Genomic DNA, 23,060 nt, shown 5'->3' with positions numbered 1-23,060 from the left:
AATCTTAGTGTGCAGATCTTAGATCTATCCATACATAAAATGCGATCCATGACTATAAATGATGTTGTAACAGCCTCAAATAATTGAGCGCACGCCATTTTAAATTTTCTGAATGCATATAAATTTGACTCCCGTGTACGGCTTCCAAGATTTGACACTATCTTTCTGCAGATGCCACAATGTCGCCCAATGCAGCTCCCCTTGGCCATTACTAGCGTTATTTGCTCAATTAGATCTTCTAGGCCGTAAATCAAAACATGAATCAGTTCTATAGGTAAGTCTATGGATCAGTTCTATAATTCTAAGTCTATATACATCCCCTGGTCTATATTCACCAAACGCATGACATATCGTCAAGTCAATCAGATGCTCTCCTTTACATGTAATATGATCCTCATTCGTCAGCCATATCGTCCCCATTCTGTCGCCAGATATAACCGCGCATTTGCAGCACAATCGTAGGTAGCACACTGACAGCAACTATCATGCCACAAACGATACCCGAACTGGCTGCCACGCCAACATTGCTAAACATAGGCGTGAACCTGAGTCAATAGTTAGCAACTGCAATTCATTCCAAAATTCCAAAGAAGGGGATCATACCAGAATGGACCAAGGAAACCCCAAATCTGTCGAACAAAAGTAATAAAGACACCCACACTCGCCGCTTCCTGGGGAAGACAATCAACCGAATAAGTAACCATAACGGTAGTAACAATCTGACTTCCCGCCGCAGCGATACCGGTACCGACAATAGGGGACACGATCCAGTGGCCAGTGGTAGCATCCTGCGTGCAAACGAGGAAAATAATCAAGCCGACAATGGCGAGTGCGAAACCAAAGTAGCTGAGCCAAAGACGGAACTCGGGTTCCGCTTTGTTGTTTGTTCGCTTTGCCCGCATGCGCATCCAGTAGTCGGATAATCCGCCTCCAAGCTGCTCGCCAATCACTGATCCGATGATCAAACCCAAGAATTGGAGTCCAACCTGCTCGTTATTAAGGTCGAATTTCGTTTGCAGGAGGGCTGGGATCTCGACTGTTGTTAAGATATTGGCGAAGAGGAAGACCATAGCGTAGGCACATGTGGGGATGACGATAAAAGAGTGTCTGAACATGGTCAATGGCTTGACGAACTCGTACAGCGTGAAGGGGGTAGGGTCGATGCGACGGAGAGAGAGATATTCTCTCTTGAAAACCGATCCCTCGGTACCCTCACTACTGCCCACGTAGCGAGTTTCGGGTCCGAAGAAGAGGTACAAAATGAGTTGGCCTCCATTGATCTGACCAGAAGTGAATATCAGCATATGCTCCTTTTGACCCAGATAATATCCAAGATGACACTAACCATGGCGAGAACCCAGTAAATCCACACATAGCCAACTCGGTAGGCAACAAACCCAAAGATAAATGGTCCAAGTGGGACGCCCAATGTAATCATGAGTGTCCAGATACCCATATACCGAGCCCGGTCCTTTTTAAAGGTCGTTTCCATCACCACAGCACTGCCAATGGCAGAGGCAGGGGCGATGAAAAAAGCCGAAAGAGCTCGACAGGCCGCAGTCGCACCGTAGGTTGTACTCTTTGCGCATCCAACATTGCATACCAAAGTGAGAATGAGGGACAGAAGGAAGATCGGACGACGACCGAAGCGGTGGGACAATGGCTTCCAGAAAAGTGGTGCACCACCCAATACAGCAATTTGGAGGGATGTCAGGTAAGCGGCTTGCTGGTTGGAGACACCGTATAGTTCAACAATATCGGAATAAGCTGGGATAATACCTGCAGCGGCAAAAGTACTTAATAGCACAACGGACGCGTTAGTCGGAATTTCCAAAGCAGTATGGCGTTGTGAAAAAAAGAAAATACAGGGTGCATGCTTACCCCATACAGGCATGAAAAGCCACGAGTATAAGATTGGTCATTTTCTGCAAACGAACCTCCATTAGTACTATTCTTGCAAAATTCCTTGTTTCCGCTTCCTCTGGGCACCAACCTTCCATTCAGGCCAGTTATAAGGGTCTGCAGGGTCCATTGTAGGCAGAGGATCAAGTTCCAATGTACCATGGCGCTCCATCAAATAATCACGGTGTGATTTGGACAGTCTCGAGGATGCAGTCGAAAAATCCGGCCCATTACCAGTGAACGTCGCACTCTCCACAAGGTGGATGTCATATTTCGAATTATTATTTTCACCGTCACGGCTTGACGGTGGTTGCTCATTGTAAATAGACATGGCCGACACTTTTTTTGCGTGAGGATGTTCTCCGGCTGGCTAGGGTGGTTGTGAATGCTCTAGGGGGTTGGGAAGAAAAATCCCCAGTTCTAACCCCAGGTCTACAAATTACTCCCCCCCGGGGTACTCCGCTTCCTTGGGTTCACGCAAGGAAGTGCATATTGATGCACAAAACATTGGTAATGGGGCGAATCTCGACCAATGAAGAAGGGTGTTTAACCTATCCAGACTGGGCGAGACCCATTCAGTGGGGGCTCCAGGGGACTTTGACGGGTTTATGGCCAGGACGGATAAGTATTTTTAAGGTGGGGGGGCGTGGGGAGCAGTCAACGAGGTTGACCCTCGGTTAACTATCACCATAGGCTTAAGTCACTTGAATAATTGATGGGAGTAGGAATTTCCTTGTGAATTTCAACTGGTCCGATACGTAAAAGTAGTTGCCGGACAAAACATACACGTTTCTGTGCTCCTGTGACTAAATCTGCACGGCTAACTGCCGACGTTCTTTCGGTTCGGCTCAGCTGGGGTGTCGGGAAAACACCACATAAAGGTATAAATCGGCAGTGTCGTGAATGAATATTAGCCGAGACCCGCTATCCTGTGCGCTGCTTACTTGGCGAAACTTCTGACAGGCCGACGGATATAAGCAATGGGGGTCGGATTTCCCGAAAGGTCCGATCCAACTGATCGGCCGACCGGCGGACGGCTGACCGGAGACTATAACTAGAAATATATGGGGAACAATCCGAAAGAGTTTATTGTATGGGACAAAGCTAGTAGCAACCTTGGAACCTTGAGCCAGAGCAAATTTAACGTAAAACAAAGGAGAATTCAAACTCCGATATCCATCCTTCTACATATGCTAAATTGGAGAAGGAAAAGAGACTGATAGAATGAAATGAGAACCAGACATGGAGAAGCTTAGTGCCCAGATGAAATGCAGGTCGATCTGGTCTTATTCCGGACGCCGTTAATGGTGACTGAAATCATAGTCAAGGGCGGAGAAGGTCAATTGAAAGTCAGAAAGGCTAATCGCTCGATGGGTAGAAGATGAAGGAATATTTGGGGAGTTGCGGGACGTGGAGAGGGCGGACCATCGAGGTTCCAGAGCCCATTTGTGGGTTATTCCGATTGGGGGAAAGAGGGCAAAATTCGTATCTCATAAGTGGTGAGTGGCAGTTCGTTGCAATGCCAGCGATCCGGCGCTGACAAAAGGAGTACAATGTCCTCATTGCTTGTGACAAGGACATCGAGACTCCGGGTAAGGCAGAATCCCTTCTGGAAAAAGAGGCGCAAATTGAGTGTTTCCAGAACACAATCTTGCTCTTGGCGCCTTGGACGGGCGTGGCAAGCAGCGGCCCTACATCAATGCACAGCCACCACCGCTCTGGGCACGCCGTCGTCGGCCCTGGCCGCTAATACTACCAACACCGAAAGCATCTTCCTCATCTTCATCAGCATTGTAAAGTCGTTCCGCCTCGCGGGCCCGGCGTCGTCTGCGTCGAGCTCCGGCACCAGCGGCACCGGCCTCCTCGGTAGCCATCATGTAGTCTGCCCACTTGCGATCCAATCGACTCGCAGCAGACAGGTCACCACGCAAAACCCGCTTCGTGTGTTCGTCAACGGTCATCTGCCATACATAGAAGCACTTGAGTTGGATGATCTCGCTTGGGTAAGTGGGCGACGGAGACGGTGTAGAAGTTGGGGTGACATAAGTGGTGGTCATCGGGGACGAACCTGCGTCCGAAGTCTGAGTCACCGTCACAACTGCTGACACTGGTTTGCGGGCGCGAGGAATATACGCGTTGCTGGACAATACTTCCTTGACACCCGCCCAGGTGACATTAGCGCAGTCGAAAACGACCAGGCGGAGTCCGACTTGGGGAAAATCTTCACCGTAGCCTCGTCGGCGGACACGGAAACTCGCTTCCATCAATGTGAGATCGGAGACCCGAGTGTTGTCCATCTCCACAGAGCGCAGCTTGGGGCAATTCTTCATCACCTGGAGCATTCCGGTGTCACCAAGGCTTTCGCAATAGCTGATATTTAAGTGCTCGAGTCTCTGAGCGCATGGCGACTTGGCGAGTTCAACGAGCGAGTTATTGGTCAGTTTGTCCAGATCTTCCAATTCCAGATGGGAAAGTCGTGGCGTGGTCCGAATGATATCGATAATTGATGCATCGGTCAACTCCGGGCACTGTGAGACCTGTAGGCCTTCCAGATCTGGAACGTTGAACGCAAGACTTTTCAATCCGGCATCGGTCAAAGCCGAGCAATGATGTAAATCAAGGTGTCGGAATCTCCGGGGTGGCACAATAGGACGGTCGGTCAACACGTCCATCTCCGGGTCCACGCCGTGCATCAACACTTTGAGAGCCTCGTCAGTCAGGTTGGTGCGGCTGATGGCCAGTCGTTCAAGATTATTGCGCTCGAACAGCTCATTGGCAAAATCTTCGTCATCAAAGGCCTGTATTTCACTGGCACGAAGATCCTTTAATCGGCCACAAGACTGGAATACTCTCCGAAGACCCTTAGATTCGACCTGCTGGCACCAAGAAATATTCAAAACTTCAAGCCGTGGACAAGATTGCGCGATTATTTTCATTGACGAGTTTGTCACGCTCTTTAGTCCTGAAAGATTAATATATTCCAAGCGAGAGTTCCGCAGCAAAAAGTAATGCATAGATGTCTTGTCAATCTTGCTGCCCTCAAGCGAGAATGTGACAACGTTTCGGCACAGGTCAGAGATCCGCTCCCCATCCGAAGACCACTTCTCGCGCAGCTGGATGCAGCCTCTGAGATTGAGGTCACGCACAAAGGGCCCACCGCAGGTCATGAGTTTCACTAGAACATCACTGGGAATCTTCTGATAGTAATCAGTAGTATCGACCTTGGACCACAGCTGACCGTCATAACACATGTCATGCCACATCTTTGAGACCGACGAGCAGCGTACAATCTCCTGCGGTGTCAAATAACGAAATATTTCCACTTTCAATTCCTGTGGCATGTCACCCCAGAAATCAAGCGTCCGCACTGACTCAGGCTCCGGCAGCGCAATCTCTTCGACCACACCCGGTGCCTCCAAAATCGCGCTGCGACGAGGCGAGCCACGCGAAGCCGGTCGTACATCGAACGGCAAAGGTACGGTACGTGGCTGCGCGTGGGGTGACTCGGTACCCACGACGCGAATGCGAGCGTTATCAAGATCCGGATACTCAGACGGCGAACCGGAGCAGCCCGGTGTCGCTGGTCGGGGATTCAAGCCCCCATAAAGTTGAGATGAGCTTCCATTCCCCAGACAAGGCGAGTATCCGGACGATAACGAGACACACGATAAGGACGCCTTGTGGTCCCGCCGATAACCGGTAGATGCAGATCGGCCGCGGCGGGGCAACGTCGGACTAGATGACATGCGCTGGAGGCTCTGCAGTAATTTCTGACGACCCTTGAGTTTAGGGGGTTGTTCGAGTGGAATTTGGCCGGTTGAGGATGTTGGGCTCGCCGGCGAGATCTCGGGTGAGGGGATCACCTCGGTCGTTGGTGAGGCCATGGTGAAAAGCGATCGGGTACGGTGTAGCCGGAGGAGTCTATAGACGGGGAGGCCGGGACCGATAAGGTCAAAGAGAACGAGACAACGCTCGGTACGGTGCGATCACTTAAATAACCATAGCGATGCTTCTGGTCAGGATCAGTGACGATACTTTCGCTGCCCCGCGACTGTGTGAAAAAAAGCAAGGGAAAAACACTGGAGCTGAGCAAGGCTGAGAGGACAAAACGTGGAAATCGGGGGCCCGCGGCGAGTGAACCCGTGGCACTGGCCAACCTCGACCAGCGGGACTTTAGCCAAGTGACGTTTCGCGTACCGACAGATCTAGAGAGGGAAGAAGTAGGGAGAGATAAAGTAGACAAATGATCAACAGAAAGGAAAAAAAAAAATTGAGAAAGGTAGTTGGAGAAAGGCGGAATGTAGGACAAGAATGCGATACATCGACTAGACCTGGACCTACTATGAGGCAACCGGGAATGAACAGGTACCCTGACAGTACCCACGTACACTCTATCGGAGTACTTAATCAGTGCTAATAAACAGTAATTGATCGACCACACCCAAATCCCTAATGGATCAGGTCATTCCCCAATTCTCTAACAAATCCCCCTCGCATTTCTTATCGTGGTTCCCCACTTTGTCTTGGATTGCGTTTAGGGTGGCACAGACAGTGTGACCCACGCAATCCATCGGCTGACGACGCCTCAAAAAGGCCAGTCTTTTGAAGCAAGAGGGATGAAATAATTACCCAAATCCACATAGTATGGCAAGGCTAGCCGATCCAGGCACGAATTCTCAACGTTCCTGAACTAACGGGTCCATCATTGGATCGCGTAGCCTCTCGCTTGAAATGCGGGGGTACATGCGACCCACGGGGAATTCCATTGCCACGTTGGAGGCGGTGGCTGATATGCCGTACATTTACAGGTGAAACGAGGTAGCTAGATGCGTTTAGGCCTTCGAGAGGGTTCCTTTGACGCTAAACTAGATCTGATTAGCCAAGGAGATATGGGGCAATCGGTCTTGTCAGCCCCCACATTTGGTGAGAAAAAAGCCTCAGTCCACAAGAGAATTTCGTATATAAATTCTTTCCGCCATGCTCATGGTCTTAGAAGTCTAGGTACATTCATGGGGGATATGTGAAGAAAAATAAAAAATGAAGAGTAATGCAAAGGTATATTCAAAGCTAAAGCTAAGAGCAGCCAGAGGCATCACATGTGCAGGGATCATTTGGGTTAGATTTTGTGCAAACCCTCAAGAAAACAAAGATATCCCACCCAAGACCCGAAAGAAACAAGAGAGAAGTGATTAATATCCCCCAAAGTCCCCAGTCCCGTCATCAAACAAATCAAAACATCATGGGGTATCGTGTCTTTTTGTGGTGTCATAACAAAAAAATGTGGCATGAGGCTTTACTCCCCTGTCATCCATGGGTGCTCGAGCACTTCGGTAATGGTCAAGCGGTTGTCAACGTCACGATCAAGCATCTTGCGAATCAGGTCGATGCATTCTTCAGAGAAAGGCAGGAACGGAATTCGGAGAGGGTGGTCAAGAATCTCGTCGACGTTGTAGAATGGATTCTCCTTGTAAACAATCGTGTAGAGAAGGATGCCGAGTGCCCAGATGTCCTGTTCTTTACCACGGTATGATTTGCCTTGAAGAACCTCAGGCGCAGCATAGTCTAGATGCGAAAAAAAGCAGTGTTAGTACTCAAAGAAATGTTAAAGCCTCAAAGGTGAGGTATAGAAGAAACATACCGATGGTCCCGACAAAAACGTCAAACGGACCGTTTTTGATGTAGGCAGCACTGCCAAAATCAATCAACTTGATCCTTCCTTCTCCATCAAGAATGACATTCTCATCTTTGATGTCGCGATGCACAACCAATGCTCTCGTATGCAAATGGTGGATGGCGCTCACAACCTGCTTGAAAATACTGCGACACTCGGACTCTTCCATGTTGGCCTTCAACTCAATGTAATCAAACAAATCCATGCCTGGCAAACCGTGTGGGATCATCTCGATGTAATAGTTTATGTCATCCTCGAAAAACCCCGACATTTCCACGATGTTTGGATGCCGGTAGCCATCTCGGCGAAGGAATTCAAGAACGTGAATCTCCAGCGGCACCGTGCCTAGTCGTCGATCGCGAGTCCATGTGTCAACCAGAATTCGCTTCTTGGTGACAAATTTGAGGACCGTCTTCTCGTCATTGGGGCCCTTCTTGAGGCGGGCTAATTTCACCTGGCCATACGCGCCTTGTCCCATCTCCTCCAGAACCACATAATCGTTGATAGTTCGCTTGTGGGGGGTATCTTGCCGAGTCTTGCCCGAAGACATTTCGGGGACGGCCTGTACGGGCCGATCCGTCAGTGGCTCGGAAGCAGCTTCGCTGAGTTGTTGACTAAGGGTGGAGCTCGGGGCTTGGACTTCCACGGAAGTTTGATTGGTGTCAGGGGTCTGTGAGCTGAGAGTGGGGTTGGGGTGGGTGTCAGATTTGGCGGGGTTGGAGGAACCAGGGGAGGTAGGGTTTGAGGTTGGTAGAGAAGAAGACGAGATACCAGCTGCGGGGCCAGCTGCGTGAAGCTGTCTTGAATAGGTAACCCATAATGCGTATACCAACTCTGTCACCGCAATAGTGTCATCGCTATCCTCAGAATCACTTGATCTCTCTTCAACAAGCCGCTCTGCCTGCTCTCTGGAGAAAAACGTGCCACTCTTTACCACACGCAATTGAACGTCCACAACAATAGTGGAGCCATCCCGGTGCTTAGCCAACAGACCACTAGGCTCAGTGAAGACAGATGCAGCATTTGCTTTCCCATCTCGAAGAATGGACAGGGTTCTCGCTCGGCGGAAACTGTGTTCAGGGATCACAATCCCATCGACCAATGGCACGTTGTCCTCCTCGGTTAACACATCCAGAATCTCATCAAACCCGGGTATCAGCTCCGTGATATGGCGCCCCTCGGGACGGTCTTGGCCAAACAGAGCTGATGAAAATACGGAATTCGAACTGATCACGTTGAGTGACGAAGAAGACAGCACCATCATGCCTGCGACATGGGGGAAACTTGACACTTGCAAGGTGCGAGCACCCTCCGCCTTACCCACCGTCACTGGAATACACACACCGGCTGCTGTGTTTGCAGCGAAATGCTTTAAGTCCGCGATTCGGGCCATTCCCTTCTCTGGTGAGGTTGCGAGAGACTCGGTTGGTAGGCGAGGTAATAGTTCAGTAATCGACTGGCCCTTGCGCACTACGGATGAACCCCAGATCTTGTCCACATCCCCGTTGACACTTATGACATGCCAATTCTCATCGCATTTGACAGAGGCCGCATTCTCCGTGATTTCCTCCAACACCCATATCAAGCCACCGCGCTTCTCCATGACCCATACGCTAGCCGATCCTTTAGTGCCATTGCGCTTTTGGATGGGAACGACGTCACCACAAAGCAGAACTCCTCGGGATTTGTTGCCCGGATGATTAGCGTTGCGAGGATTCCGCGTGCTGGAACCATATCCATCATCGGTCTGCGCTCTGCGAGACTTCTCGCGCGATGATGGTTTATTGAGCAGCTGCGCAGTGACGCCATTCCCTAGGCCTCGAAACTTAGGGTTTACCGCCCGAATATTGGCCCTTTCTGGCTGGAGTGGTGTACGCGCCGCGGCATCGGTGCTGGGATCTTGAAGCTTGGCCTCGAGCCATTGCCTGTGCTCTTGCTGTACGACCTCTAAGATACTGAGACGACGGACTTCGGATTGCGTGACCCCGAATACGAGACAGGAGAGATCATTAGCTGCAAAAATAGTCCATGGTGCTTGGGCTTCGGTGCGGAACACGGCCTGAGAAACAGGGGTCCATTTGCTGCTATGGGTATGCAGGGCCGGAATTGGGAATCCTAATCCAGTGGCGGAGGAGGCCAAAGACGCAAAGGGGTCCGTGGAAGAATATGGTTGCGCTAGAGTTTCCATCAGCTTGCTTTTGAGGCCGACAGAGTTGAGGTCCGTGTATGTACGTTTTAAGCTTACGCGCCTGGACGCCGGCGCCGATTTCAGGTCCGTCCTGGACGGCGGGATACGGTCATGAGAGGTGATGGGACTCAACATTTGGGAGCTGCTGTCGGATGTTGCCTGTGATTCTGGAAAAGGTTCCAGGCTTGAATTTCGAGCACTGACGGGTGATGAGCTGTGGTCCGAAAAGGCCCGCTCGAAGATATTGTCGCCATTCACATCTGCAGGTCCAGTAATGGGGCCTCGTCCATTGTTGAGAGATTCGTCATCAAGAACATGGGCCCGGGTCAATAGGTCCATCATACTCTGGATGTCCGAGTCGCCGCTCATGTTTGCCTGGGCATTGGCGATCGCGGCACTACTGGCAGCCCATCCCATGCGATCCCTCATGAAATCCATCGAACGTTTGAGAATGTTTTGCCGACTTTGCAGCAACTCCTCCGATTGCTGAGCGAAAGAAAATGAATGTAACGATTCCAACGGGAATCGGTGTAGGTCCTCCAGGTCTCCAAACTCCTGGCTCGTTGTCATGCGACCAGTATGAGCTCTCGATGACGAACTGGAACGCATCGACGGGGGTGGTCGGGGCACGTTCATAGGCGTTAAAGACGATGTCGACAGGTTCGGCAGGGTCAAAACCCGGGAAGGTTGCTGGCGTATACGATCCAGCCCGGTCGGACCAAGTCCATGTTCGCTCTCGAATAATGGGGATCTACTGTAAGTGCAATGACATGTCAATTCGCCCGACTCCCCGCAAATGTGTTTTCGTTTTCTTTCCTGACTGAAGGGACTAGGGGAGAATAGGCTACTAACCTTGAAAGAGGGTCATATCCCGACGACACCGAGCTCCTTAAGGTGTGGTCGGCCGTTTGGATGGAAAGTCTCTGAAACCCCGACTCCGATTCTGGCGACTCGGAGAGAGGACCCAACGGAGACGATAAAGGACTTGGATCGCCTGCAGGAGAATGATCAGCGCACTGCGTCCGTTTATCAACTCAATCGGTGACTGTTTCAGTTTCCACGGGGGTTCTCTCCGCAGCGTGATTTCCTCCCGTGATGTGGCAGGGGTGGCAAGGTTGAACTCCGCGGGGTCAGATGTATGCTCCCGGAGTATGCGAAAAAAAGACAGAAGTCCTCTGCGACTCCGGAGGGACTCGTGAAGGGATCATTCTTGTTTTAATTCCTCCGATGTGGCTTTTTTTTCTTTCTTTTTTTCCTTTTTTTTTCTTGGTCCGACGTCGTCCCCTCCCCATCGCGTCCCTTGCTGCGACCCCACTCATGGAGAAAAGAGGCCCGTGGCATGTGAAACAAGAACTCACCATCGGGATTATATGCTGACCCCATGCTTGGGAGAAAATTAGATCCTCCCGGGGTTAAAGGTGTAAGGAATGAGGCTCAAGGTCGATTCGGCATGAAAGTCGTAAGTCATTCGCTCGAGTCAGGCAGAGGGCAGAGGGCAGCTGCCTCGTAACGCGCCCGGCATACGTGGCGTCCGCGGGCACTTAGTGCAGGTGATTCGAAGGAGGAAAAGAGAAAGGAAGAACTCAGCGGGGTTTCGAGAGTTGGTGGGGAGGGAAAAGAACGCCAAAAGGGGCGGGTGATGTAATAGTCCCTGGTTCACGCCTCGACCGTTGAAGTCCGTTCAATCTACTCCGGATGGTTTTCCAGATGAAAAAGGGAGGGAATGTCCTATGTTCCAACGTTGGAAAAAACTATTTCGAGGAACTTGGATCGACCGATCGGCACGGGAGTTGGTCCATGTGGAATGGGAAAAAAAAAGGCTTCAACCTTACAATGGGCAACGAAGTCGTTGCAAATCTTATCCTTCTTCAGACCTAACCACAACACGCCAACGCACTAAAATCCTCTAGTCACAATAGTTCAATATTGGGTGGTGCACCCTGACCTACATACATATGATCCCTCTCTATCGTCACTTGCAAACTAATCAAGGTCTATTCAAACCTCGCTTGTGCGGTCCATTGCAGCTCTGTCTTTGGCCGAGAGATCCGAGTGCGTGGAACATATAAGAGGACCCACAGCCATCGCGGGTTGAAAATGTGGCTCAGCGAATGACAAGCAAAATAATGCAAACAGAGGAATTGATCTATGGAAAAGCGCTCGCAAAAGGTACGATAAGGACCGGCATTAATTTGACCACCCCTTACAGTGGCCCTTGGGCACCCCCAAGACTGTGAAGCGCCAGCTCATCATGCTCGAGGTCTGATGCTGCTTTCTCATCTCCATTTCCGAAGAGTGGGTTGCCTTTATTCCGAGTATGGTCCTGGTTTCGAGTCTGCTCTGGTGGGACTGACGCGGAACTCACAAAGCTGGAGGCATTTCGGCTTCCGTCCAACATCCACGAGAACCCTGCATCCGACAGGGATGGCCGCACAAGGGACCTCGATACCCGCTCACCGTCGGTCTGGCCGGTTCTTGTTGCGCGAGTGGCAATGGTGACAGGCCTGCTGGTTCCACTTTCGGCACTCGGGCCGCGGGCATCCGTCTTGAGGGATGTGCCCTGCTGATCCTGCGCCACTTCTGCTGGGTGGTCTGCTTTTGAATCAGTTGGTGGCTCAGTCGGCTTGGTTGGCTCCTTATCTACGTGGACCGGGCGCGGTGTTGTGACTACTGGGAGCAAGGGGTCTTCGAGACAACGCCGGACTTGCTCGGCTCGAGTCAATGCCTGCTCAATGGCATCGTTTGCACTCGGATTAGAGTGTTCCGCTAACTGAGACCGAAGGTTATCCAGTGCTTCGCCCAAGGCAGCGGAAAGCTCCTTGTTTCTTTCCTCCAAACGGCTAATTTTCTTTTCCAGCCCAAGCTCGGTAGCCGTGGGCTTGGGCAGGGCGTTTGGTACGCTCGTAGAAAGCCCTGGTTTGTGATTAACAGCAGTCATCCGCGGACCGGGTTCATAATGCATCGTTTGCATATTCTTCCGGGCTTCCGTGACGGCCCCTCGAACCGCCTTGGCCACACCCCAAGACTCTGTGCGGCGCTGGATACCTTGGGAAACATCCTGGAATAGCGCTTCAAGACTTTTGGGACTGCTTCTCGCAGAGGAAGCTGGCGAGCTGCTATTACTGCGACTCTTAAAATCTTCCCAAAGAAAGGCTTTCCGAGCAGGTCGTAAGCCGGACTGGCTGTGTCGCTTGGGAGATTCTGGCGCTCTACCCGAGTACTTTTCAATGATAAAGCTTCCTCGCTCTGCAGTAGGGTTTTGTTCCAGGTACAGTGCATCCTTCACGAACTCGTGGGGTGCATGTGGCTGGGGTGAGGGATAGCGAAGCAGCAATGTCAGGGCACCGGAATAATCAGCCTTGAGCACTGTGGGGATTATATCAGCTAACCATGCACTTGATAAGAGGCTAACCTGTGATGACTTACATTCCCAGCGGATTCGGAGCAACATCGCAATACATGTGAAGTCTACGAGATCAGACCGTAGTCCATGCGCAAACAGCACATCCCACATCATGAGCACATCATCAAATGGGAACTCTCGACCGAATAAAAGACGCATCCATCGACTGGTTATCAATTAGTGCCATCCACTTTTTGCTCACTCGAGATACCCACGTTAAGAAGATCTGGGGAAGAACATCCACGGCTTGTAGGTGTTCCGCCAATTCATGATCAATAATCATGAGAGCCTCGGTGTGGAGATACTGGCATCGATTGACGATCGGTATCACGTCGACCTGACCATTCGCGGATTTAGTTTCCCCATGCTCGTAGTATATGCGTGCTGTCTGCATGACAGCAAGAAATAACGTAAACGAATCATGCTCCACGAACTTGGTATCAAGGAGATCTAGCATGAGCGGGTCGTCTTTATATGTGGTGTTTATCAAGTTTCCTAGTGGCTTTTCAACAGAATCCCGATCAACCACCCATAGAACGGGGGCCAACAGTTCATGCATGCCTTGTCTGTAACCGACATCGGGATTGAGTTTCGAGTACACAAACAAGACATCGATCAATATGGATTTTGTTGTTGGTTCCTGAAAGAAAAAATTCTCTTGCAAGCATCGATCGACGTCCTGGGAGATTTCGGCCCGTAAATTCTCGTCGTTGCGAAGGGTTTGCCATGGAGACTATAGAAGAGCAAAAGTCGGTCAGATAAACATCCCGCTGATACTTGCGAAGCGGCGCACAATCCAAAGAGTCACATACCTCCTCATCGTCCGCCAGTGGATCCACCGTTGACTCCAAATCATCTGGATGTTCAATATACTTTAAGAAATGATCACGAAGAGCAGTGTAGGCATCGCGTGACTCCCCAAGCTTCTGTGACCACTCTTCACGATCGAGACCTTCGAAAAGCAAGAATACCTGCAGGCGGAATAAGTGTCATAATTCAAGAAATTCATCATATATGACCACGGACCTTCCAGCAGATCGATCTCAGCCCTTCGTTGCACAGCTTTCCACCCTGCTCCGCCCGCAGCGCCGCCTGGAGATCGGAGGATGTATCATTGCTGAGGAATAGAATTTCCCATCTCTTTCTAAAGGAGGTCAGCTAGGCCTTGATGTTGAATGTTTCAAAGATAGATACCGAGTCTCCTCAATGGTTCTCATGTCATGCGATTGTTGTTGGGAGCTGGAAGAGGTGAAGATGAGGGGGAAGCGATAATGTAATCCGCACCTCTTATCGCGTTCCTGCCTCGCGCCCGCATGACAGCATCTCCAAATGCCACCCGCAATCAACACATGCAAGACTAGGGAGTTTTCGATATCTTGGACCACTCAATCCTAAGTGGATTCCTTCATACATTCATGATACAAGCCACATATGTCTGCGGACTTGCTAGCAGAATTCGGTCAGGACTCGGGGCCTCCGCGAAGCTCCGCAGGCAACCCACCAGCTGGACGACCACAAGAAACTTCTGTGACATTTAGTCCAGATCACAACGATGATGATTTCTTCTCTTCCTTGACGACGGGTAATCAACAGAGAAAGCCCCAGGGATTCCTTCCGGCCCCATCAGCAAACCAGTACCCAACCCCGGCTTCGCGACAGCCGCCGGGCTTCGAGCTATTCAATCTGCCTAGAAGCGAGAACAGCGATGTGCTATTTGACGCCGAAACCGACGCACCATCGAACGATACAGAAGATGACTGGGGAGATTTTGAAGAGCCAGAATCGACTATCACCAATTATCAACCACAACGCCCTGAAATTAACATACCTGAAGCCCAGCCGCGGGTAGCCAAATATCAGTCAGCTCAAATAGACTTGCTGGGTTCACTGTCACTAGCAGACTCAACGCCAACTGCGAATAGACCAATTGGCATTACCCAGAAGACCTCAGCATCTACCAGCAATGCGCCAGAACCAACATGGGACGACGATTCATTTGGAGACTGGGATGAATTTACAGACGCACCTTCTGTCAATACGGCCGCGAGTCAGCCTAAGGCAAAAGCTACTCTGATGAAAAGCAAGCCCATTACCAAGCAAACTAAGAGTATCAGCACGACTCCTGAACAAGCAAGCCAGGAAGATGACTTTGAAGATTGGGGCGAGTTCACCGACGGGCCAGCAGAACCAGCAGTGGCGCCCAAACAGAACCCCAAACCAAAAGCAAAGTCACCTACACCACCAACTCCAAACCCTCGGAGCTTTTTATCCTCCGCGTCAACTTCACCCCCAACGGTTCGACCCACCAATATCCCACCACCCTCAGTCCTTCTCTCCCTCCTGGTCGATATCCTCAGCGCACTACAAAAGGAAGCTCTAAAAGCCCAACCGCGCAGCACACCGCCCGCTCAAAAAGAAGCAACTGCTATCAAGATATATACTACCCTAACAACATCAGCCCGCATAATAGCCGGCCGCAGTCTTCGCTGGAAACGTGACACAATCCTCAGCCAAAGCATGCGCATCGGCCCAGCAGGTAAACCCGGCGGCATGAAATTGAGTGCGGTGAACAAACATGAAGATGTCAAAGAGTCACAGGATGCTGTTGATGTGTTAAGGCTGTGGCGTGAGCGTGCTGCGTTGTTCAACGCTATCGTGCAAGGCGTGGGGCAGAAAGCTCTTCCTGTATTTACTGATCCCACTGCTTTGAAGGTTGTAATGGCGCGTGCTGAGGACGGAGCGATTAAGGCCTCGCACCCTTGTGCGCTTTGTGCGCTTAAGAGAGATGAGCGGGTTTTGAGGGTGGATGATGGGGATGTGAATGATAGTTTTGGGGAGTGGTGGACGGAGCATTGGGGACATACGGGGTGTAGGATCTTTTGGGAGGGGAATAAAGATTTGCTTTTGCAGCGGTGATCTCGAATGCTGTTGTACACTGAGAATACATTTTTTTTCAGTGGATTGGGGTTGAAAGGATACAGTATCTATGTGAGGTGTCTCAAGTAAAGCTTCCTGGAATACTGTATTACCTTGAAGGCGATTGCCCAGGTGTGGGTTTACCCAGAATTATATCACTGTAGAATTTTGTTTGTCCATGCGAATGCTGGATTCGTGGCAAGTTCGAGTTCCTTTGAGCCAAAGTCTTACACATGAAGGTCTGGATTTACATCCTTACTAAGGAGACAAAGGTGGTGAAAAATAATTATAAGAAGAGTTCACGGTTCCGTATCAACGCCACCGAAGCGACATAATGCATTAAAGGCAAGAAGGATCCCTCCAACACCAAATTCTGTAAGATAAAAGAGTAGATACACAGAAAAAGAAATCAAGTCAGGAGTAGAGAATAGCACTGCCAGCAGCGAGGTAGCCCAAGGGCGAATCAGACCAGCTGAGCTGGAAGGGCTTGTCCTCGCAAGAGAGGGCCGGAGTGGACTGCAAGGAGTACACTGTGCAGAACATCTAAGCACCCGGGTATACCAGGATACTTAATAGATGCCCAGGATACAACCCGGAATGAACCCGAACTGAATCCTCCGTGCGTCGAAAAACAACCTCGGTTCGTGGGATGCGCTTGGTTGCACATATATTGAAAATTTTGTTCCCTGCGCGTGTCGGATCGAATCGAAATATTTCCCAAGGGCTCCCATAGCATGACCATATGAAATCTGAGGTTTTAGGGCTGGAATAAAAGTCCCAAGTAATACCTCAGCCCGAGGCCATGATTCTAAAAATGGCTAACAGGGCAACCACGCGGACTGGTTGAGTGGAGGTCAAAGTCAAATTGTGTTGACGACTGCGGCGGCGACTTTGAAATGGCAATATACTGCAGATGCCTTGACTAAGGCTCGTGGTTCGAGAACCATCAACAATCTAAAAGCTCTGGGCAGAGGGCGCGGCGGGCTGTGGTAAATGGATTAGCGGCTGAGGTGACAGGATCGGGAGAGAAGGGTCTCGGCAATGGTTGCACGGCTGCCGTGGTGATCACTTGGCGCAAGATACCCAAAGTAAGGAGGTGAACTTACAGGACTGCTCAAAATACTGTTCCTCTCTTTCCGACCCTTCTTAATGTGATTCTTCAAGGCAGTTGAATCCAAAGGTTTCAATAGCTCGAAACTACAAAGAAGCTCTCCAGAAACGGACATGATAGCTCCCCAGTTGTCGAACTCGCCACAATACTGTTGCTGGTTAGTCAAGCACAGGTGGATACAAAGTAAAGTCGTAGGGCAGAAACTTACATTAGGCGCTGAAAAGACGGTGACCAAGATTCGGTCCTGGTAAAACTCATAACCATCTTCAACAACCATATGGGCGCGACACACCAAATCGAAGTCGTGCCGCTGCAAAAAGTTCATGATAACTTTCTTGCCAAAGCAATAACTCACACCACGTTCGTTGGGTTCCCAATCTTCCTCCATATCTGCGGGGTCACTCCACAAGAGGTCGTTCAGCAACCCATAGTCGGGAACATCGGTAGGTCGGGCAATGCCCCGAATATCATCCATATGCGACAAACTAGGCGACAGTCCGCCATGAACGCAGAAAATTTTGCCTGCAACAATAGCAGCGATCGGGAGACAATTGAATGTATCAATAAAGCCCTTCCAGACCTTGATGTTGCATCGTCGCTTACACTCGTCATAGAATCCGTAAACTCGAGTAACGTTGGCACACTCGTGGTTTCCGCGAAGCAAGAAGAAATTCTCCGGATACTTGAGCTTATAGCACATCAGAAGCAAAATAGTCTCCAGACTCTGCTTTCCACGGTCGACATAGTCACCGAGGAAGAGATAGTTTGACGCCGGTGGGAATCCACACATTTCGAAAAGACGAATCAAATCGGTATATTGGCCATGAACATCGCCAACAATCTTGACAGGTGCAGACAGCTCCAATAGCGCTGGCTGCGAAAGAAAAAGTTCACGGGCTGCCGAGCAAATCGCGGTGATCTCAGCATTCTTTAGGCATACAGTCTTGGTGACTTTGGTGGAATAGCCAGCATCCAAGAGCCGTGAAATCATGTCATCCAGGTCAATGGACTTCAAGGCGCCCATTCCCATTCCTGGTGACCCAGAGGTCTCAATTGGGGCATTCAGAATGAAATCCAGAATGGGATTCAGCTGGTTCTCTCTCTTCATCAAGATGGATTCACCCACAACTGGAGTGGTGGTCGGTGCACCTTGAGGCGGGCCTTCAGACACATGATCCACCTCACCACTCTGCTGCATCGCGTTCACATCTTTATGACCTCGCTTCAAGCTTGATGAAAGAGAAGGGGATGGCGGGGGCTCGGGGGAGCCTGTCCGCGAGGGGAGTTCAGACCCGGGAGACTGAGGAAGACCAGCGTTGGAGCCTGGTCGGCTGCCAAACGACTTTGTCGAACCAGCATCGGACTTGTCTGGTATACTATCGGTCTGAGATAGGGCGGTAGTCGAGCCTCGGGGGCTGTCAGAGCCGCGAGCGCCAGGGATCTTCGAGCGAATCGAACCGCGGAAGGAACGAATTGATTCCTTGGTGTCTGATTTCGAGAAGGATGGGTAGGATTGCAACGAGTCACCGGAGCCCCCGTTGCCCTTGGAATGCGACTGACCCATAGCTGCGAGGCTGGGATGTCTGCCAAGCTTGGAATCGCACGAAACAGCGGACGTTCAAGCCGCTATGCCGAGAAAGATCCCCTTGTGTGTTGGAATGTCTTGGCTTCTAGGGTCCAGCAAGGTTGGTCTTGACGAGGGCTATATTAAGCTCGCAGATATCCTACTGAACGGATCCGGGCTTTATTTTTTTTTTTTTGTTGGCGGTACCACGAGAAAGTTTTCGTTGCTTGGCCTTGGCGGGAGCTGAAGGATTCCGGGATGATCACGAGGGGGAGACAATCAAGCGAGTGAACGCTTTCGGATAGGTAATGGTAATGAGCAGGGCTAGTTGAGGCGCCTACAGAGGAAGGGGTGGATCGACGAAGCTTGGGAGGGTAAGCTGGGTGTAAGGAAGAGGTGGAAGGCGAAGCTCCGGGGCTTGCGTGAAACAGAAGCTTCCTCCTATACGGTATTAGTCTGCGCGTTGGCTGTTGGGCGATGACTCGTGAGGGCACAGGGCTGAACTCCACAGAATCCAAGCGGGCATGTGGAGGTTGAGAGGAAAGCAAGGGAGAGGGTGTAATTGCTGGGGAAACTCTGTGGTGGATTTGGGGTGTGGACGGGGCGGGTGGAGGAATGCGTCATTATGTACGGGGATTTTGAGCGAGGTATTTGTCCCACATAAGTCGACGAAGCAGGAACAACCAGCATGACTCACCTAAATTATTTCTTTTCCTCCTCTTGATCAACTCAAAGGGGAGGATGGCAGGGAATGGAAAATAGAAAGAGGGGAATATGTGTAGAAGGGGGGGGGGGGGGGGGGGGGAACAAATCTAGGTCTAAGTAGTGTGAAAGTACTCCGCCACCGCTTATGCGTGAAAAGATACTTACACGATACTCAGCTGTCGCCCGGTTCTGGCCACAGCTGGAGCTTGGTTAGCTAATCACGGATCATCGCCGGGCCGGTGGTTGCCTAGATGTCTTTATGTATTTATAGCGATGCGTTCATGACTTTTTAGACTTTATATGGTTCTCTTAGGGCAGAAAAAATATATACTTATTATGAAAACAAAGATACACAGATCGTAGCTTATTTAATTTTCTAGTAATGTCATCATAAAGGTGTGTGGCTGGCAGGATCATACCACTACTCGTCATCCTTCTGATAAGCGACCACGTCTTAGATCCCCACGATAGCACACCTCCAGATTATGATTCGGTCTGGCTTGCTGGGACTGTGCGAGGGACGTTGCAGGGCTAGCCAACGCCTTAGTGGGTTTTCCGAAGCAACCTGGGGCAAACTATGAGCAGGAGCTTAGACTCCACCAAGGCTCCTAATCAAAAGTAGCGGGGAAAGACAACGCTAGTAACGTCTCCGTGGCTATTCCCGCGCCACCATCTCAATAGTGTGACAACACAAAGATAAAAAAAAAAAAAAAAACTCTCCCGAAGTAGCAGTAAATCTTCCAGGCCTACACGGTACACTGCAACCCCGTAAAATTTCTTGCAGCGATCAATCAGAAGGGGTTTCAGAGCTCGCAGAAACCTTTATTATCCATGCATGACTCGAACGTTATCGCACACAATGGGCATGAGCCGCAGACAATCTCCGTACTGCATAAAAGATAATAGCTCCTGCATGCATGCCAAGGTAGAATCTCTCGTGGCGAAGACACCGCCTTTTCCCCCTCCATACATAGTGTTGTATTTCCAGGATTAGCCTTCAAGCAAGCCCCCCCCCCCTTCAAGTGGCTGATCCTTCACAGTGGTCCTACTAGCCAAGACCAGTTGCTGTGATGCAGGTTTCGTGTTCCCCATGCCACGTTGATGGACCACCAACTGGGAACGCCTCCCAAGGTGCCTTGGCAGCCCCACGTTCATTTTCGTGATATCTGCCAAGCAGGAACCGAGGTGGTGCACCACATATAGGGCAGAAGCCGGGGCTGCCTAGCAGGAGGTGTTGACGAATTATTTTCATTTGACTGGGTCCCGATGTGTGATGATATTGCCAGTCCACTCTGATTGGAAGAATAGGGAATATATTCGGAGTTTCGTGGACGCGAGCTAAGACCAAGAAAGGTGATCTATTCCAGCTCTATCTTCGTAATGTGACGACCTGGCACCACGATGAGTCCAATAAGCCGGTGTGTCATGTTGACTTTGATCGTGGCGCTCGGTGCGCCGGAATTCTTTTCCCATGAGTCGGCGGCTGCTTGGATAGCGGAAGGAGTAGGAAGACGATATTCAAGGGAGTTGGCAAGGATGATGTTTCGCTCCTGTAACAAAGTCCCAGTCAGCACATGGTCTGAATACGTGGTCTCACGCTGTGCGGGGATGTATCTCCAGCTCCGAAGACAACAGGCTTACCGCATCAGTACATTTAAAGATGCCAACAAACATGCGGCTGTCAGTCGTGTGGACCCGTAGCTGCCGACCAATTAACCTGTCCAAATATTGAACAGCTTGGTCGGTATCCATAGTCATCATTGACTTTGGTGGGTGTCTGTGTTGACGCGATGGGTACAACGAGGGCTGGGCACCGGCGTGGCAGTCTAAGATTGCAGGAGGTTCGAAGTCAAGGTTGGTGTCTCAGCGAGGTATAGGGACTCGGTAGGATGATTCGTTCGTCAGTTATGCAGCAATTGTGGAATCATGAGATGGGTTGTTGGAGGTAACGAAGTTGAGCAGCTGCGGCGGACAAGTTGTAGTGATGCCTGAGGCCCGTTGGTGGGGTGCAACAAGGCCTGTTACGCATACAATAGCCTCGGCAACTCGAATATGTGAGCAATTAGCTCATTATTTAAGCTCAGATTGGACAACTGCTGGATAACATCCAATCACACGCGTATTCAAAAGAGAATGCCTCGAAAGTAAACGCTTGCTCTACATTCTTTCCTACTCCAACGCACGTCCGACAAGTCCATTAGGTATCTACGGAGCTGGGTATAGAGGGACACTATCATAGATTGATATGTTGCTTTCAATCCAAGGTCTTTCCACAAAACAAAGCTCCAAGTGATTGTTTCAGCAGTCTACTATCTTATGCAAAGTATTCTGACTATAGTGACCAATGAATAAGGTAAGATTTGAATATTAACTATGTCCAATTAATTACTCCGCTGTCAATCGCCTTCCCAGCCCGCCGAAAACACCAAAAGCAAATAACGACAGATCCTCACGGAGAGTCTGAAGATGAGAGAATAGCAAAACCCTGGAAATACCCCTCATCGCCTGGATATTCCGATAGAATAGTAGGCGGAAGCAAGAGCTCTTCCGCTCGTAGCGACCAGCGCTTAGTCGACAAAGTTTATTGATATCACATCCAAGCCATTGCGCCCACGTTTGGAGATGAATTGGAGCCTTCACTGCTCTCATCTGTGTCCATGTCCATGTCCATATCCACATGGTTGAACTCTGTACTCACCGTCTCATTTCCACTCGAGCCAGCACCGACAGTCATCTGCTGAAATGCTGCGCGTCGCAGAGTCTCATCCTGGGTCATGCTAGTCTCATTTGCACGAGGCACCAGTGCCTCACGGGATGGTTTGAATTGAACGGTGGGCTGTGTTCGAGGTTGGAAGAATCGCAGCAAGGTGTGTTGTCGAGGATCGACGGTTTCGGAGGATTGAGAGTGATTTTCCTCCATTATTTCTTCGCTTGTGTCCATCGGGGCTGCCATCGGTTGTTGCTGGGCTGAGAAGATCCAACGGAGAGTTTTCGCTGCTTGTCGGTTAGCTCGATCTTTGTTTTGGTAATGGATCGCGTGGCAGTTGATTGGTAAATAGCCTTTCCAAGAGATGATGAGACGAAAAGCTTACCATATACTACTTCATCATCTGGGCGACCATCGCGAAAACGCTTTCTTGTTCGGCTGTGGAGGTGTTTGAAGCTATCAACCATGTCCACTTCGCAGGACATGGGAACAAATGGGCTCGATGGGGCCGCAGAGAAGGATGCCTTGCGCTTGAGAGACATTGTGATGATTTGGAGCCGAGTTCGGGCCTGGCAGTTGGGCGAAGGTCTTTTGAAAGAGAGGGTATATGGCTCCCAAGAAAGGTGTAGAGGAGTAGAGTTGCATTTAGAGACAAGAATGGCTGGGAAGGCACGGGAATGCGATTGGCCAGGCGCGTCGATTACGAGAGTCGCGTTTGGTACAGATCCACGCTAGGCCATATCAGGTAATATTGCACTGGTCAAGATTCCCTTAATGGTTATGGAGAGGAAAAGGTTGGATTATTTATTTGATGTATACTTGATACGTCTAAACACATTTTGCTGCATGAAGTCAAGAGACAGGTACTAAGGGTGCTGGGGTGAGCCCCTTAC

At 50.3% G+C, this 23,060-nt stretch overlaps 8 protein-coding genes across 8 annotated transcripts; 1 reads left to right on the top strand and 7 right to left on the bottom strand.

Moving 5' to 3' along the window:
* Positions 1-394: 394 nt before the first annotated feature.
* Positions 395-2,233, bottom strand: N7503_011518 (uncharacterized protein; the record flags this gene model as incomplete). The annotated part of the gene is made up of 5 exons (XM_057071064.1): positions 395-545; positions 604-1,280; positions 1,346-1,796; positions 1,882-1,925; positions 1,994-2,233. 5 exons carry the CDS (start codon positions 2,231-2,233, stop codon positions 395-397), a joined length of 1,563 nt encoding a protein of 520 aa, XP_056917675.1.
* A 1,360-nt stretch (positions 2,234-3,593) lies between these two features.
* On the bottom strand, positions 3,594-5,786 carry N7503_011517 (F-box domain protein; the record flags this gene model as incomplete). Its single annotated transcript, XM_057071063.1, has 1 exon — positions 3,594-5,786. One exon carries the CDS (start codon positions 5,784-5,786, stop codon positions 3,594-3,596), a length of 2,193 nt encoding a protein of 730 aa, XP_056917674.1.
* A 1,214-nt stretch (positions 5,787-7,000) lies between these two features.
* On the bottom strand, positions 7,001-11,643 carry N7503_011516 (serine/threonine-protein kinase). The gene is made up of 4 exons (XM_057071062.1): positions 11,120-11,643; positions 10,614-10,755; positions 7,541-10,515; positions 7,001-7,464 (listed from the first exon to the last, which is right to left on the bottom strand). Exons 1-4 carry the CDS (start codon positions 11,142-11,144, stop codon positions 7,196-7,198), a joined length of 3,411 nt encoding a protein of 1,136 aa, XP_056917673.1. The 5' UTR covers positions 11,145-11,643; the 3' UTR covers positions 7,001-7,195.
* A 321-nt stretch (positions 11,644-11,964) lies between these two features.
* N7503_011515 (GTPase-activating protein GYP6) lies at positions 11,965-14,412 on the bottom strand (the record flags this gene model as incomplete). The annotated part of the gene is made up of 6 exons (XM_057071061.1): positions 14,359-14,412; positions 14,191-14,308; positions 13,977-14,135; positions 13,380-13,897; positions 13,188-13,330; positions 11,965-13,127 (listed from the first exon to the last, which is right to left on the bottom strand). Exons 1-6 carry the CDS (start codon positions 14,379-14,381, stop codon positions 11,965-11,967), a joined length of 2,124 nt encoding a protein of 707 aa, XP_056917672.1. The 5' UTR covers positions 14,382-14,412.
* Positions 14,413-14,595: 183 nt separating this feature from the next.
* Positions 14,596-16,080, top strand: N7503_011514 (uncharacterized protein; the record flags this gene model as incomplete). Its single annotated transcript, XM_057071060.1, has 1 exon — positions 14,596-16,080. One exon carries the CDS (start codon positions 14,596-14,598, stop codon positions 16,078-16,080), a length of 1,485 nt encoding a protein of 494 aa, XP_056917671.1.
* A 305-nt stretch (positions 16,081-16,385) lies between these two features.
* Positions 16,386-18,755, bottom strand: phzA (putative serine/threonine protein phosphatase; the record flags this gene model as incomplete). Its single annotated transcript, XM_057071059.1, has 3 exons — positions 16,386-17,064; positions 17,187-17,339; positions 17,400-18,755. 3 exons carry the CDS (start codon positions 18,753-18,755, stop codon positions 17,035-17,037), a joined length of 1,539 nt encoding a protein of 512 aa, XP_056917670.1. The 3' UTR covers positions 16,386-17,034.
* A 2,063-nt stretch (positions 18,756-20,818) lies between these two features.
* On the bottom strand, positions 20,819-21,221 carry N7503_011512 (LSM domain-containing protein; the record flags this gene model as incomplete). The annotated part of the gene is made up of 2 exons (XM_057071058.1): positions 20,819-21,010; positions 21,102-21,221. The coding sequence occupies 2 exons, from the start codon at positions 21,219-21,221 to the stop codon at positions 20,819-20,821; spliced, it is 312 nt and encodes a 103-aa protein (XP_056917669.1).
* Positions 21,222-22,050: 829 nt separating this feature from the next.
* N7503_011511 (uncharacterized protein) lies at positions 22,051-22,709 on the bottom strand (the record flags this gene model as incomplete). Its single annotated transcript, XM_057071057.1, has 2 exons — positions 22,051-22,454; positions 22,553-22,709. The coding sequence occupies 2 exons, from the start codon at positions 22,707-22,709 to the stop codon at positions 22,051-22,053; spliced, it is 561 nt and encodes a 186-aa protein (XP_056917668.1).
* Positions 22,710-23,060: the final 351 nt, after the last annotated feature.

This window comes from Penicillium pulvis, assembly GCF_028828015.1.
Source record: "Penicillium pulvis strain IBT 33274 chromosome Unknown scaffold_8_segment0_segment0, whole genome shotgun sequence".
Lineage (NCBI taxonomy): Eukaryota > Fungi > Ascomycota > Eurotiomycetes > Eurotiales > Aspergillaceae > Penicillium > Penicillium pulvis.
The sequence above is the reverse complement of the archived record's forward strand: the minus strand, read 5'-3'. Positions and strand labels throughout refer to the sequence as shown.

Coding starts and splice junctions, on each gene's coding strand:
- N7503_011516 (XM_057071062.1), bottom strand. CDS start 11,144: ATGGGGTCAGCATATAATCCCGATG. Junction 10,516..10,613: donor GGATATGACCCTCTTTCAAG/GTTAGTAGCCTA, acceptor TTGCACTTACAG/TAGATCCCCATTATTCGAGA. Junction 7,465..7,540: donor CGTTTTTGTCGGGACCATCG/GTATGTTTCTTC, acceptor TTTCGCATCTAG/ACTATGCTGCGCCTGAGGTT.